At 35.3% G+C, this 17790-nt stretch overlaps 1 protein-coding gene across 1 annotated transcript in view; it reads left to right on the forward strand.

Annotated features, from left to right (window-relative positions):
- The window catches only part of Il6st (interleukin 6 cytokine family signal transducer), a 52657-nt gene that overhangs the window by 22749 nt on the left and 12118 nt on the right, over window positions 1-17790 (forward strand). Inside the window, exons 6-14 of the mRNA XM_020185873.2 lie at window positions 5573-5739; window positions 6267-6421; window positions 8035-8194; window positions 11079-11161; window positions 11812-12022; window positions 12566-12748; window positions 16444-16545; window positions 16732-16878; window positions 17185-17325. Coding sequence (XP_020041462.1) covers window positions 5573-5739; window positions 6267-6421; window positions 8035-8194; window positions 11079-11161; window positions 11812-12022; window positions 12566-12748; window positions 16444-16545; window positions 16732-16878; window positions 17185-17325 — 1349 coding nt within the window. The remainder of the gene's footprint in view (window positions 1-5572; window positions 5740-6266; window positions 6422-8034; window positions 8195-11078; window positions 11162-11811; window positions 12023-12565; window positions 12749-16443; window positions 16546-16731; window positions 16879-17184; window positions 17326-17790) is intronic.

Raw genomic sequence — 17790 nt, forward strand, 5'->3', positions numbered from 1 at the left:
ACGTATCTCTAAGAGAAAAGGACTTTTCTTTTTGGAAGTTCCTGTGCTGTGAATGCAAGGCTTCAGTCTTGTGCTTCCTAGGCAGCTCTCTCCCTCTTGACCCATGCTTCCAAACCCAAGATAAGTACTTAAAAAAAAATAATCTCATACCATTGTTACACACACATAATTTTAATACTTTAAGATCATCAGAGATAATTTCCTCACTTGTCTCACGGAATACATGTTTTTTTACATTTGTTCAAATTGAGATCCAAATAGACTCCACATATTGAAAACTGATAATTCTTGTAAGTCTCTCTTGCTCCATCTTTTTTTTTTTTTTTAACATTTTTAATTAATTGTTTCAAAGTAGGAAGAGTTTCACCTCACCTCCATGGAACTTTTTTTCCTTCTTTGTCCTCTTATTTTTTTAACTTTTTGTCATTTTTATTAGTATATATTCATTGTACCAGAGGAATTTCCTTGTGCCAATTCCCAGTGCCTTATATTGTACATTAGTTTGTCCCCACCATTCCTCCCCCAACTCCTTCCCCACTCCACTTAAAGCAATTGCAAGAGGTTTCACTGTTCTTTTTCATGTTGTATATGAAGCCCATCAACTATATTCCCTCACCTTCGTCTCCTCCATTCACCATTCCTCCCTTAAGTCTCTGATAGGTTCTACCTGCTTCTTGCTTGTTTTCTTTTTCCTTGCAGTTCACTAATCATTGTACATTGTTTAATATATTCTATTGTTCCTTCATTTCCTGAAAATTGCTGGTAGGTCTATAGATTTGGTTAAATTTGAGTTTGATTTTTTTTTTCCCCAAGAAAGATTTCAGAGGAGTAATGTGTACTTCCACTAGGACCCACTGAATTATTTTCTTTTTGTAATATTAACATTGAGCAATGATTTAAGACGTTATCAGTCTTACTCAGTCTTTATAAAATTTCCCATTCAATTTCTTCAAACATAAAATGTTCAAAGAATTTTACAGTGAATATCTGTATTCACCTATATTCTACAAATAACATTTTACTGTATTTGCTTTATCACATACCTATTTATATATCTCAACAAATTTCAGAGGGAGTTGTAGGCATGAATATATTTTGTCCTTAAACACTTCAGTATTTACATCATTAGCTAGAATTCTGTATTTGTTTGCAAGTGTGCTTTTGTTCTTAGCTAAAATTTACATATAGAGAAAACACAGATCTTAAGTATTTTATCTGCCATTCCGTGATTTTTGACAACTGCATACACCTCTATAACTCAAACCTAAGATATGGAACATTCCCAGAAAGTTCTGTCTTGCATCTCCTCAGTCAATCCCAGCCACCATCCCAACCCATAAGGCAACTACAGAAGTACTTGCTGATTTTTGCCTGTTAGAGAATGCCAAGTAAATGTAATGATACAGTGTATAAACTTGTCAAAGGTTTTTATGTGTCATCACAATGTTTCTAAGAATGAAACATGTTGCTTCCCATTAGCTTTTCTCCTGAAGGTTTGAGCAGTCATCTGTTATCATTATTTATATGTTACAAAATAATGGGGGATTTTTTTTGTGTGTGTGGTATTGTGGGGGGGCTTTTTTTAGCTGAAATGCTTAAAGATAAACTTGCCTTCATCAACAGTAGGTTATCCTATGGGCCAGTTCATATAGGTGAAGCAAAATTGTGTTAATAGTTTCTTTATTACCAGTTTTATGATGATTGCTTAGCATCCTCAAAAAGTAGATAATGAGGGATTTTTCTCCCTCATTAAAAATTCCTATTTAAGCATATTTGATGTGTTTCGATACATTTTAATTGTTATTCTTACTGATGCTTTTATACTGACCTATCCTTGGTCAATGAGAGTTTATTTAGATTGACACATCCTGTTGACACAACCTCATTAGTCTTTGATGGCTTCTTGGATTTCTACTATGATATAATTTTCCAGGTTCATCTGATTTCCCTATCATATGTTTCTTACCCAGACCTGGACTCAACCATTTGTCAAGAATAGTTGGTTCCATTTAGTGTGAAATACTATTTAGAGACTACAATGTAAGTGTGAGGGGAACTCATTGCTACTGGGTTGTTGTTTCTAGGCTTTTTCAGTGGAAAGAGCGGGGAAACATTTGTGGTTTAAGATAAAATACATCACAAAAGATAAAATATATCATGAACTCACTGATATTTTTGATTTAAAAAAGGACTACAGGTTTTTACATAATTTCCTCCATCTAACATCTACCTTTCCTTTCTTTTGTCCTGAAAACTCTGGTTCCCAATAACACTAACATAATTTTTCATATACTATATCCCACAAAAAACACAATTGCAGAATAACAATTACAGTATATATATCAGCAATATAATTACTAAAAATGATTCTAAGATTATTTTTCTCTACAAAAGATGTATAGTCTAATTACTGTGTTTTTAAGTTCCTTAAAATAGTTCCTTTCTATGTGGTTGTACCACAAACTCAATACACAAGTTTATGTTTCATTTTTCTTTTCAAAATTTTTCTTAATAATTATGTAGAGTAGTAAATTGTTCCAAAAAGTCATATCTTTAAAATAAAGTATATTCAGAGAAGTCTAGGTTCTACCCTTATCTTCTTTATTTCCTTTCTTCTCCTAGAGCTTATCCGTTTTTTGTTTTTGCTTTGCTTTATCCTTTTATTTTAAAAAGTAATGTTTGTATGTAAATTTTTCAGTTGAGGCATAATTTATATACACACGAATAGTATTTTACATAAAACTTTCTATGATGATCAAAGTCAGAAAGCAGTTACCTGGGTTTGACTAGAAAAAGGCAGGATAATTTCTAGCTTGACAGGAAATCCTTATTCACAGTCTTGCCACCTTCTAGTGTTTTGTGCTTAGAAAAAACATATTGTACTTTTAGAAAGGCATTGCTGGTTTAGTAAGAGTTCTGTTTCAGGAAGGGGAAAAAAAACAGTGCAGTAGTTCCCCCTTATCTACAGTTTCAACCTAAAAATAGTAAATGGACATTCCAGAAATAAATAGTTCTTCAGTTTTAGATTGCACATTTTTATTCTGAGTAGCTTGATGAAATCTGGCACCATTTCCTTCAGTCCTGCCCAGGCTTGAGTCATCCCTTTGTCCAGCATGTCCATGCTGTTGCATGCTTCCTGCCTATTAAGTAGCCATCTCAGTTATCAGGTTGATTCTGGGTAATATCACAATGCTTGTGTTAAGAAACACCACAAAGGTAGTGATGCTGGCAGTTTGCATATATAATGTTTGCTGTACAATGTTCTCTTCAAGTGAAAAAGTGACAATTCTTGAATTAATAAGGAAGGAAAAAAGCACATGCTATGGTTGGTAAAGTCTACAGTAAGAACAAATCTGTCTGAAATTGCAAAGAAGGAAAGAGAAATTTCTGCTAGGTTTGCTCTTGTACTTTTAAACTGCAAAAGTTACAGCTGTAGTGTGTTAATGATTAATCTTAAGTGTTTAGTTAAGTTTTTTTTTAAAGGCATTAAATTTGTAGCTGGAGGACATAAGCAGAAAACATTCTGACTGATGGCAGCATGTTATACCAGAACATGTTTCTTATAGGCCCAGAAGGCATTGGCCCTATAAGAAGACTTCAGGCAAGTGACACTAAGCCACTCACTGCAAGTAAGGGGTGGTTGTCCAGATTCAGGAATAGGCTCAGACTGAAAAAACAGAAAAAATATTGCAAGGGCTGTGTCTGCCAAAAAAAAGAAGCTGCTGCCATATTTCCAGCAGAGTTAAAGCTGATTAAGGAGAAGAAATACCATCTGGAAGAAGATGCCCAACAGAACCTGTGTTCATTAAGGTGCAGAGGAGGCACTAAGGCAAGAACATAGGGCAGATGAACTCTGGTACAGTTCAGGACCTATGATTAAGCCTCATGTAGCAGAGTGAAGTAACCACATACTCTCAACAACAACAGAAATTGCCTGTGTTCTGACAGCATCATCAGAAAGCATGGCTGACAGCCATTTTGTTTATGGGGTGGCTCTATCATTGCTTCATTCCAGATGTGGCAAAATCTTTGGAAAAAGAGGGTTGAAATTTATAGTCCTATTGATAAAAGGACCATTTTGAATGTGTTTGGTATGAAAATGAAACTGTCAAGCAGTATTTTTACCTTCAAATACAACCTCATTGCTTCAGTTCCTTGCATTTTGTATGTAGGCCACAATATGCCCACCTAGTATTTTATTGTGCTCGGTTAGCAGTTGCTGCAGACTCTAATTTGCACATAATGTGATGCTGGAAATGGTGCACTGTTGCTCGCACAGTGGTGTTCATCAAAGCTGCAATGGATGAGTTAAAACCAGATATTATAAATGTCTACTGGAAGACATTAGAGTTATGTTGTGAGTGATTTTAAGGGATTCTCAGAGAAGTTAGGAAAATCATTCACACAGCAAGACAAGTCAACAGAGAAGGATTTGCCGACATGTTTGGTGAAAAAGTGGAAAACTTATTGGAGGCAGTTGGAAGAACTAACAAATGAGGATGGTAGAATTTGTTGTCTTCCTCTGTAGAGGAACAAGAAACTCAAACAGAACCAGAAATGTGAACAGTACAGAAATTTGTAATTCTGTACCTCAAACTGTAAAAGTTTGAGAATTTCTTGAATCTCTGAAGTCTTTTTAATTGCACAAACATTAAAGAACAAAATTATGGAATACAATGCTCAGATGGAATGCAGCATTAAAGGTCATTATGGATTCCAAAGGATTGCAATCCTTTATAGCAACACTTTGATGCGTTAAACAGACAGTATTTTCTGGTTACAGTGTTCTTCTGGGTGGTTTTAGCAAAAAACTTAACTATCGAGGACCACCTACCATTGACATCATCTGCTCCAGACATTATCATGCCTTAGTGATACAGTATCACCTGAAATATACGATTTGTCTTCTGACTTACTGTCAGAAGCTTCATAGTATCTTAACGCTAGTTCAACAATGCCTAGTCATTTACCTCACTGATCTTCTCCATGTAGGCATTATAGTATCTCACATTATTTCAAGAAGAATGAGTACAGTGCAGTAAGATTTTGAGAGAAACCGCATTCACTTAACTTTTATTGTAGTATATTATAATTGCTCTGTTTTATTATTTTTGATCTCTTTCTGTGCCTACTTTAAACTTTACCATAGGAATATATGTGTGTATGGGGGGAAACATAGTGTATGTAGAGTTTGGTGTTAATTTGAGGTTTCGGGCATCCACTGGGGGGGTCTTAGAATGTATTCCTTATTGGTAAGGCAAGACTACTATACTGGGATCACAGGAAATACATAATTTTTAGAGAAGGGTTAGTCAAGTTAGGACATAAAACTCTAAAATGCAGTGCTCTCAGATTAAAAATTTGAAAATCATTTTGTCTTAATACATCAAACCCAATTCTAAAGAAGGGCAGGTTAGTTTTTAAGAAATGCTGTTTACCTTTAGTGAAGAACAATTTATTGCAAACTTTACTATAACAATCTGTGTCTCATCAAATCTTTTCAAATAACATTTTTCCCTCTAGTTTTTTTAAATCTACTTTTAATGACTGATTCTTCCACTTTTATATTTAGGGCAACAGAGAAGTTTGCTGATTGTAAAGCAAAACGTGACACCCCCACGTCATGCCTTGTTGACTATTCACCTGTGTATTTTGTCAACATTGAAGTCTGGGTAGAAGCAGAGAATGCCCTTGGAAATGTTTCATCAGAGCATATCAATTTCGATCCTGTAGATAAAGGTAGCTATGAGCTTGAATTTGAGAACTTACTAGACTATCCAGTGGTTTATAAATTATTTTTTCAGATTTTAATGACTGTAGAAACAAGCATTTATGTAATTAGCATAGCAGGTTTTACAAAGCCATTTTATCAGCAGTATTAAATATGATTTAGAAAAAGAAAATGGCAATAATCCAACCACACTCACAGCTATTTTCACTTTGAATGTTATCTTTTGGTATTTGTCCAGTTTGCAAGCATTTTATACCATTGTAATCACAGTATGCTTATTTCTTTTTATTTTCTTCTCAAATGTTTGCTTTATCTTATCTTGATATCTAAATCTGAAAAAATTTAACAAATATACTAAACAGACAAGGACACTTTATTCTTTTTTATTATATAGTATAGTATAGCATCATTTTCAGAAATAGTTGTTTGGTAAGAATAAAAAAGTATAATAAAGTTATAGTGGATATATTTGACTTTGTACATAAATTGGTAAAAGAAAACCATGATCAACATTATGATTTATTTTACTCTTCAGTGAAGCCCAGCCCACCACATAATTTATCAGTGAGCAACTCTGAGGAACTGTCCAGTATCTTAAAATTAACTTGGATCAATCCAAGTATTAAGAATGTTATAAGACTAAAATACAACATTCAATATAGGAGCAAAGATGCCTCAACTTGGAGCCAGGTAAGTTGAACATTACTGTTTATTCAAATAGTCTTCCTTGAACCCTCAGTCATTTCTGCATGTCTTTTCTGCTTTTGAAAATATTTGCTTGACACCTACTCTGACTCTTCATTTCAAGCAAGGGCAAACAGGAAGCCATCCAGATGGAAAACACAGCTATGCTATATACAGTAATCTTTAAACAAAACATGGAAGTGACAAAAAGAACATTTTTGATATGTGAAAGAAATATAAGTAATTTGCAAATTAGGTAGAGGAGCAAAAATAGATTATAAGGATGAAGAACCAGCCTGACATGTTTTTATAAACAGTTTTATTGGAACACAACTACATTCATTTGTTTATGTATTACTGTCTCTATTTTGGAACTTTTATTTAAAAGCATTGAGCTGCTGACACTATTCTTTTTTGTGACTCCATTTGTCACTAATGGGATGCTTTTACTTTTACTTGTTCATTCATTTATTCATTTATTTTAGTGGTCTGGGTGTAACAATGGTCTTATAAGGAAATTGAATCCATGACTTCTGTTTCCATCCCACTTTTCTAAAGGGCTCTGAATACAATCAGAAAAAGCAAAATTGGATTCATGACTCATGTTGTATAAGGAAACTATATATGTGAAGGTCTTCAAAATGTTTTTAATACAGAATTGTAATTCAGTGGTACAAAAAATACTGCATCTATTTTTTACACAATATTGAAATCTCAGTAGTTAAAAGATCCAGAGTTACTGTTTTGTTTTGTTTTTTCCTAAAAGGCAAGTTTATCACTAGGCAAACTTGTTTTTCCTGATGGGACTGGGTATCTTCCTTTTGCCTCTTCAGATCTGAGCTCTACTTTTCTCCACATTACACTTTGTCCTGGTATGCTGACCTGTATGGATTTCATTTGTGGGTTCCCCTTCCATCTAATTTTCCATGTGTTAATAGGAGGAGGCTTGGCAGGAAGAGGAGGGATGGAAGAGAAGTGAGACCAGCATGTTTATTTTCTTGTTTTTTTTCTTCCTGGAGTAGGCTTTGTCTCTTCACTAAAGCTGTGCCTATCAGGGCAGCCCACTCTGACATTCTTTTCAGGTTCTGGTACTTGCCTCACCACCCTTTGGGTCTAAGGATGGTAACAGCTAGAAACCCCAGAGTTCTAACTGCACTATCTAAGAATTCCCTACACTCTTGCTCATAGACTTTTACTAAGCCCTCTTTAATTCTTTGGTTTGGGTTTTGTTTTTTGCTGTTTTATGTGTGGTTTTTTTGTTTGTTTTTTTGAGACCAGATATCACTGTGTAGCTCAGGCTGACCTCAAACTCAAGATCATCCTGCATCAGCCTCCCAAACACTGGGATTACAGACCTGTGCCATCTGTTTCATGCTGAGATCCTGAGTGGTACAGGTCCTGTGGAGAAGACAGAAATAGAAGAAAGATAATAGATATTTCCAAACTTCTCAAACCTAATAACTACTAATTTTAACTGCTTTTTGACTTGCATTTATTTCTCTCCAGTGGTTGAGTTTAATTCACTACTCTTATATTAAATTGATTTCTAAAATCATACACAATTTAGAAGACCTTACTAAATGTTTTTGTTGTTGTTGCTCACTTTGCTTTATTTTCAGATCCCTCCTGAAGATACAGTATCCACCCGATCTTCATTCACTGTGCAGGACCTTAAACCTTTTACAGAATATGTATTTAGGATTCGCTGTATGAAGGAAGATGGCAAGGGCTTCTGGAGTGACTGGAGTGAAGATGCAAGTGGAATCACATATGAAGACAGTAAGTAGATGAATATGCAAAGATATAAAGCTAGTGAGATACTGTCTGTAAATTGTGTCTGGTTTTAATTATATAGGTCTCACTGCTTCTTATTTTGTATTCTTTATGTTCAAATTATAGTGTTTTCCAGTTTCACTTTTAAGTACATCACAATATAAAATTTAATGTACATTATTGATAGTATAAATCCATTTGATGCCTGATTAAATTATCAGAAGTTTTTTTTTTTTTTTTTTTGTAGTACTAGGGTTTGAATTCAGGGCTCCTTACTTACTAGGCAGGTGCTGTACTACTTGAGTCATGCCTCCACCCCTGTAAGAGTATCTTAAATGCCATCAAAAAACCACTGACTTAACTGTTGATAAGTCTAGAAAATTTTATTTTGGGTGAGTGGGCCAGAGAAACACCTAGCTAGGAAATCCTATCCTGAATCATTAAAATCACACTGTCTAGCAAAATATGCCTTAAGCCCTCACTAGCAAAAAGATATTTATGTTATACCTTTTATTCATTGTTTTTCGGCAAGCATTTGATAAGCCCCTAGAAAAGGAGTGGTCGGGGATTTGGGCTGGTTTATTTTCATTTTCCTTTTTTCCACTGTAGATAATATAATGTTTAGTACAGAATAAAAAAAAACAAAAAAGGAAATACCACCTAGTGTAAGATTTCCTCCATGAAGCAGCTAACTTTACTAATCTCTTGTGCAGCCATCAAGAAATAACCCTGTAACATAGCTTTTAAACCTTTTTTTATTAGTCTCACCCATTAGATCTCAAATGGCAGTGGCTGTGGCTTAAAAACCTCTTTCCACCTGTATCCCTTCATTTCTAGCTCTGCTAGAAGTTGAGGTCATTGTGTGAATTAGGAATGTTAGAGGCAGAAAAATAGCATACTTCTTCAGAATTTTCTATCTCACTCTCAAATGCTAGGAATGGAAGCACTCCTGCTATGGCTGATTTGGAAGTCCTCAACTAGAACCCTTTGGCTTGATCAGAAAATTTTTAAATTTTTATTTATTATTTTTTATGTGTATGACAGGGTCTTGCTTTGTGGCCCAGGCTAGCCTGGAATTCACTGTGTATGCCAAACTGTGTGGCCTCAAACTCGCAGTCCTCCGATTTCTGCCTCCCAGGTACCGAGATTACAGGTGTGTGCCTCCACACCTGGATAATTTCATGTTCTTTATTTGTTTGGGGCTGCACTATACTCATGTGTATGCAAACCTCGTGTGCTGGCAGCCTAGCTATCCTCTCTTCTCTGTTTTGTCATTTATGATTGCTTATTTGTGCTTTATTCATTTGAATACTGTTTGCAATTATACTTAGGAAAATTAGTTGGCACTACAGGAATTTTTTTTTTTTCTAGGCAGAACTGGGGTTTGAACTCAGGGCTTTGTGCTTCCCAGTGATAGATGCTCTACCACTTGGGTTACTCTCCCAGCCCTTTTTTGTTTTTTGTTATTAAAGTAGGCTCTCACATTTTTGCTCAGGGCTAGTCTCAGGGCTACAGTCCTCCTATCTATGCTTTCCAAGTAGTTGGGGCCACAGGCATGTACCACCACAATCATCTTATTGATTGAGCTGGGGTCTTGCTAACTTTTTGCCCAGGCTTGTCTTGAACCATGATCATCCTGCTCTCTTCCTCCCAAGTACCTGGGATTACAGGCATGAGCCAGCACACTACTAGTTTTTAAAATCTGGTTACTGACCAGGCGCCAGTGGCTCATGCCTCTAATCCTAGCTACTTGGGAGGCTGAAATCAGGAGGATCATGGTTGGGACCAGCCCGGGAAAATATCCTGTCACTTTGAATTAACCTACCGTAAAGTAATAAACTTAAACAATATTCTGTACGTTTAGTTTAATTACTTTTTATATTGTACATATATGCTTTGGGGGTTTAGTCAGGTGCTTTAGTATGATATTTCAATTTGATTTTTTAGCCGTAAGTATCATCTGGTTTTTATTACTTAAAAATTTTATAAAATTTTCATTCTTTTTTTTTTTATAGTGCTGAGGATTGCTTTAAAAAAAAATAGTATTAATCCCAGCTACTTGGGAAGCTGAGTCTGAAGGATTCTGAGTTGAAGTCCAGTCTGACCAACATAGCAAGATCCTGTTCTTAAAGCAATATTTTTCTAGGTGTAATCACAGGGTATGATAGTCCATAGAATGAAAAAGGATTTGCATAAAGTCTCAGTAGTGATGTGTTGGTCATGAAGAAGCAATTATAAATGACAAAGCAGGGAGGAAAGGACAGGCAGATGAGGAAAGCTGTGGAGAAGGCTGCTGGCACAGATTCAAATGGATATATAATGTAGCATCCAAACAATAAAGAACATGAAATTATAAGAAATAAATTGTGATGCCTTTTTGGTTATTACTTAGAAAACATTTGTATCTTTATAATTTTAAGGGTACAAAAGAGTTCCATTATAATTTATAGCTAAGCACTGTGGTATAGACTGTAGTCCCACCTACTCCTGTTGAGGCAATATGATCTCTTGAGCCCAGGAGTTCAGGGCCAGCTGGGCAGCACAGCAAGACCCCATCTCTAAAAAAAGGCCCATAAAATTATAATCTATATCATAAAGCTATCACCTTGACTAAAGAAAGACTCAGGTGTATTTTGATGAGATGGGAAAATGCTGCTGTAAAGAGTTAGAGACACCATGTAATTGAAAAGCAAAAATATTAAGAACAAAGTAAGAGAATAATTTTCAGGATTTTATTGTATTTTTAAAATTTGTTTATTTTTTTGTGGTACTGGAGATTAAACCAGGCCTCATGCATGCTAGGTAAACACTAAACCACTGAGCTACATCCCCAGCTGTTTATTGTATTTTTAGTATTAAAAAATTAAGAAGTTTATGTGTTTTTCTTTAGGACCATCCAAAGCACCAAGCTTCTGGTACAAGATTAATCCATCCCATACTCAAGGCTATAGAACTGTACAGCTTATATGGAAGGTAAAAATAGAAGAAATCACAGATTGATATTCTTTTATAACATTTATTTATTTTAGTGGTATTGTAAGTGCAAGTTTTTAACACTTAAAATTTTATTCATCTTAATATCAGCAACACATTTGATAATTTTTTAATAAATAGAAATACAAAGTCTTATATAGCTTATAAAGAGGTTAACTTCATAAACTTCATAAACCTCATAGGTATTTCAGCACTATCCTATGAAAGTGTGTAAGTTCTGTAAGAAGAGGGTTCCTGGTCTTTATTTTGTTGACTTTAGGGAGGTGTCTCATGGAAAATAATTAATAAAAGTTTGGGGTAAACAGTGTGTGCTGATAAATTGATAATGTGTACATGACTAGATCATAAAAAAGTTAGGGAGAAAAATTACTTAACATTAATGTAAGGCAACATAGTGACAGTACAGAATTCTATGCACAACTAGAAGCTGCCTCCCTTCCTTCAGTTGAGGTCATACTTTTCATTCTGTGATCAATGAGCAATAGTATTGCTTTAGAACTCAGTTCATAATGAGTTTTCCATTCCTTTCCAGTGTTTAGAGGTTTGACATAATGACAGAATTTGTGAACATGAAAAACTAGTGATTCAAATTTATGAACTAATTTTTTGAACAAACTATTTTATTATAGACATTACCTCCTTTTGAAGCTAATGGGAAAATCTTGGATTATGAAGTGATTCTTACAAGATGGAAATCATATTTACAAAATTATATAGTTAATGACACAAAATTGACAGTAAATCTCACAAATGATCGCTACATAGCAACTCTGGCAGCAAGAAATCTGGTTGGCAAGTCAGATGCATCTGTTTTAACTATCCCTGCCTATGATTTTCAAGGTTTGTGTCGGTGAGAATGAGCCTGGCTCCAAAAAAGAAGATGAAAGATGGGGAGGGGTGGACAGGGACACTGAAGAGACACAAATAGTGTAAGATTACCACCTAGAATCTGGGATGGTCATATTTTTAGGTCAGCAGGCAGATTTCATCAGGGTGTATGGAAATACTTCTATCCCTACGTGACTTTCTTAAACTCTGCAGTAAGCTACTCAGTTAATTTAAGCACTTTCTGATTACTTAACTGGTTTTTGAAATATTATTTCAAGGTTTGGGAACTTTATATGTGTATTACTTGTTAATCTGTAACTTTCAAAAGAAAAATAAGATTACAAATTTATATACAGCAAAAGTATTTAAAGAATTTGGGGAAATAAGAACTTAACTTTAAAAATAAATTGACTACCTTAGGTGTAACTTATAAAACAGTGCTTTTATTTATGGAAAACTTGATAAGTCACATGTTTTAGAAGTGACTGTCAAATACTGAAATTTCAATTCTGTGAATGTTCACTTATTATTTTGGCATCAAACTTTGTTTTAAAGCTACTCACCCTGTAATGGACCTTAAAGCATTCCCCAAAGATAACATGCTTTGGGTAGAATGGACTACTCCAAGTAGATCTGTAAAGAAATACATACTTGAATGGTGTGTGTTGTCGGATAAATCACCCTGTATCCCAGACTGGCAGCAAGAAGATGGGACGGTGCATCGCACCTATTTAAGAGGTACACCTGGCTAAAAACATTTAAGTTGGAAACCTTTTTCTAACTCCTTTGCACAGACTTCCCTTTGCAGATTCCTTTCTGTTTTATAGGCATTGTGGTTTATTGAAAGACTTCCTAATTACCATAACCTCAGTAGTTGCTAGATGCCTGACTCAAGTTACACTTAATGAACAGAGTAGGGTTAATGCTATTTTTTTTTAAGATTCCATACTGTTTTATTACCAAAGGAACACTTACAGAACTATAAAGTAATAGAGAACTAGAGTCCCAGCTTTCACTGCCAGCTAGTTGTTGTGTTCTCTGTACCTGCCTTAACTTCCTCATACAAGAAAGTAGTTCCCTAGATCATTGGAATGACTTGTTTAGCTTCTTACAGCCATAATTAGGGAGAACCAAGAATGCAGGTTTCCCTTTGCCTTTCAGTTAGAAGTACTAACAGGGCAGAAATTGCGTATTGTAGAGTTCCAAAATGCATTGTTCTGTGTAGGGTACTACAATACCATGACTGTGACATGATATAATAGCTTTGAACAAAATCACTCAGCATGTATGTGCTTTTTTAATAAACAAGGGTAAACATTAGGATTCAGGTATGAAAGTGATTGGAGAATGTTACTCATAAAATAGGCTGTTTGGCTCTTATTAATCCAGTGTTTAATGAGCAGTCTTAATAAGCTTTGACTGTCTAGTTTACCAGGCTTATCGAATAAAAAGTATGGTGGGGTTGGGGGAGACAGATTGTAATAACTAGACAATAGAAACCCAAGCTTAAAAAGCCTCGCATGTCCCTAGACACATTAAGGGTTCAGCTCAGCACTGAAAGCACCTCTGTAACAGCAGAACTTAAAATTGTTCATTTCTTAATAATATGATACTAAGAAAAGGTAAAATTACTCTGCTTAATACGTCCATGTAATAATTTTATGAATATTATTCAAAGAAATAGAAGTACTTTCGATTTTTTTTTTTTGAGATCAAAAAATCACTATGTATCACAGGCAGTCCTCAACCTCACTAAGTAGCCCAAGCTGGCCTTGAATTGTCCATGTTCCTGCCTCAGCCTCCCAAGTGCTGCGATTACAAGAGTGTCCCACCATGCTCAGCTCGAAATACGAGTTCTTATTGAAGGTACAAACCTTGGTGTGTAACGTATCTTACTTTCTGATATGTTAATAGATACCGTCTATAAAAAGAAAAGTTCTATAGCATGCTAAAAGAGTAGCTTTGATGATTTTGAGGTATTTTAAATAAAAGAAAAGCCACATTTAAGACACATTTTTCTTTTAAAAATGTGCGAAAGTTTAATGCAATTCCCATCAAAATTCCAATGACATTCATTAAAGAGATTGAAAAATCTACCATTAAATTTATATGGAAACACAAGAGGCCATGAATAGCCAAGGCAATACTCAGTCAAAAGAACAATGCAGGAGGTATCACAATACCCGATTTCAAACTATATTACAAAGCAATAACAATAAAAACAGCATGGTACTGGCACAAAAACAGACATGAAGACCAGTGGAACAGAATAGAGGACCCAGATATGAAGCCACACAACTGTAACCAACTTGTCTTTGACAAAGGAGCTAAAAATATACGATGGAGAAATAGCAGCCTCTTCAACACAAACTGCTGGGAAAACTGGTTAGCAGTCTGCAAAAAACTGAAACTAGATCCATGCATATCACCCTATACCAATATTAACTCAAAATGGATCAAGGATCTTAATATCAGACCACAAACTCTAAAGTTGGTACAGGAAAGAGTAGGAAATACTCTGGAATTAATAGGTATAGGCAAGAACTTTCTCAATGGAACCCCAGCAGCACAGCAACTAAGGGATAGCATAGATAAATAGGACTTCATAAAACTAAAAAGCTTCTGCTCAACAAAAGAAATGGTCTCTAAACTGAAGAGACCACCCACAGAGTGGGAAAAAATTTTTGCCAGCTACACATCAGACAAAGGACTGATAACCAGAATATATAGGGAACTTAAAAAACTAAATTCTCCCAAAATTAATGAACCAATAAAGAACTGGACAAGTGAACTAAACAGAACTTTCTCAAAAGAAGAAATTCAAATGGCCAAAAAACACATGAAAAAATGCTCACCATCTCTAGCAATAAAGGAAATGCAAATTAAAACCACACTAATTCCACCTCACCCTTGTTAGAATACCCACTAACAACAGGTGTTGGCGAGGATGTGGGGAAAAAGGAACCCTCTTACACTGCTGGTGGGAATGTAAACTAGTACAACCACTCTGGAAAAAATTTGGAGGCTACTTAAAAATCTAAACATAGATCTACCATATGATCCAGCAATACCACTCTTGGGGATATACCCAAAAGAATGTGACACAGGTTACTCCAGAGGCATCTGCACACCCATGTTTATTGCAGCACTATTCACAATAGTCAAGTTATGGAAACAGCCAAGGTGCCCCACTACTGATGAATGGATTAAGAAACTATGGTATTATACACAATGGAATTTTAGGCAGCCACAGAAGAACAAAATGTTATCATTCGCTGGTAAATGGATGGAATTGGACAATATCATTCTGAGTGAGGTTAGCCTGGCCCAGAAGACCAAAATCGTATGTTCTCCCTCATATGCAAACATTAGATCAAGGGCAAACACAGCAAGGGGATTGGACTTTGATCACATGATAAAGCGAGAACACAAGGGAGATATGAGGATAGGTAAGATACCCAAAAAACTAGATAGCATTTGTTGCCCTCAATGCAGAGAAACTCATGCAGATACTTTAAAGCAACCGAGGCCAATAGGAGAAGGGGACCAGGAACTAGAGAAAAGGTTAATTCAAGAAGAATTAACCTAGAAGGAAACACACATGCACAGGAAATCAATGCGAGTCAACTCCCTGTATAGCTGTCCTTACCTCAACTAGCAAAAACCCTTAGTCCTTCCTATTATTGCTTATACTATCTCTTCAACAGAATTAGAGTAAAGGGCAAAATAGTTTCTGCCAGGTATTGAGGGGGTGGGGGGGAGAGGGAGGGGCAGGGGGGAGAAATGACCCTAACATTTTATGCACATATGAGTAAAATAAAAATTAAAAAATAAATAAAATAAAAATGTGGGAAAAATAAATTTTTTTTTCCAACTCACCTGACAAGCCAGGGCCTTTAGCTGCTTTCCCCTAGATCTTAATAGTGGCATCGTGCAGTTCTCAGAGAATGAGATGAGATATGTAAGAGTTGTCAGACTCTTAAGTAAGACCCAAGATAATTTGAGGCCTGTGTTTTATAAATCTTGAATACAATTGCAATCACTACTTTTACTCACAATGTGGTTTTTTTTTTTTGTCAACTTATTGGCAATAAAAGTAATCTTTACTTTTTATTTAGTTTTGGTCTTTGATTTTTTTTGTTTTGTTTTTCCTTCTTGAGAAAGGGCCTCAAAGTCATGATCCTCCTTCCTCAGGCTCCTTAGTGCTAGGATTACATTGTGCACCACCATGTCTGACCAGTCGTTGCTTTTCATAAGTAGTAGTTTTACTCTGTTAGCTTGAGTCCAGCCCACAACAGTGTGCTTACTTATAAAACTGTTTTTAAAGAAAGAAAAATTAAGTGGTCATGAAATAATGTAAAAGTAAATAATGGAATGAACTTGAATTTTTCATTCATTTTGGGAAAATTCTTAATCTAACTATTTTACTTTAGGGAGCCTAGAGGAGAGCAAATGTTACTTGATAACAGTTACTCCGGTGTACACCAATGGACCTGGGAGCCCTGAATCTACAAAGGCATACCTTAAACAGGCTCGTAAGTCCAAACGCACTTTCTTTGAAAAATGTTGAGTTTTACATATTAACAAAGACATTTTATCACTTATAAGTAAGGACGCTCATCATGTTCAAATAATTGTTTGATAAGGAAATTTTACTAATTTGTGGTCATTTTCTAAATTCTAGTGTTTTCCATCTGGCAAATGCATTTATTCTCTTACAGCACCTTCCAAAGGACCTACTGTTCGGACAAAAAAAGTGGGGAAAAACGAAGCTGTCTTGGAATGGGACCAACTTCCTGTTGATGTTCAGAATGGATTTATTAGAAATTATACTATATTTTACAGAACCATCATTGGAAACGAAACTGGTAATAAAACTATATTAGTTACTAATTATATCTTTCTAAGTTCTTAAGTAGTAACTTTTCACAGTATCTCTTGTAGTATCGAGCAGCCTTAGTGCACCCCTGTGAATGTTTTCTGGTTACATTCATGGCTCTATTTTTTAAAAAGTGCTACGTTGTGCTTATAGAATGTTCTGTCAGTGTTATGAAGGTTGTTTTCTGGGAAGATAGCTTTATTTTATGATACTTTCATAATTCCAAATATAGGACTGATAAAGCAAAAGCATTAAATAATTGAATAAATGCAGTTGAGGTTTTTTCTTCTTCCAGCTGTGAATGTGGATTCTTCCCACACAGAATACACATTGTCCTCTTTGACTAGTGACACATTGTACATGGTACGAATGGCAGCATACACAGATGAAGGTGGAAAGGATGGTCCAGAATTTACCTTTACCACACCAAAGTTTGGTAAGAAATAAAAGAAGTTTTATCTTTGTTTTGTTTTTCTTTTTTCAAATTTAATCAAGCTAGAAATGGACTTACTGTGCTAAAATTTTGATTTAAAGTATACTTTTAGGGGATGGGAATGTAAGTCAGTAGTAAAACACTTACTTCACATGTATGAGGCCCTGGGTTTGATCCCCAGAACCACTTTTGCTTTGTATTGGGTTGAGTTGGGTTGGTGATGATACTAGGGTTTTGAACTCAGGGCTTCAAGCTTGCTAGGCAGGCACTATACTGTTTGGGCCATGCCTCCAGCCCTCCCAGAACTACCTTCGGATTCATAGAAATGAAGTATTCATAATTATGGTTTTTATATTGTTTATCTGGTTTTAAACTATGGAAAATATTATTCCTCACCTTTTTGGTGTTTTATTAACTATTTCTGACTGAATTCACTTATACTCTAAATCCCAAAAGGATTTGCATCTC

This window comes from Castor canadensis, chromosome 6 (assembly GCF_047511655.1).
Source record: "Castor canadensis chromosome 6, mCasCan1.hap1v2, whole genome shotgun sequence".
In the NCBI taxonomy this organism is placed as follows: Eukaryota; Metazoa; Chordata; class Mammalia; order Rodentia; family Castoridae; genus Castor; species Castor canadensis.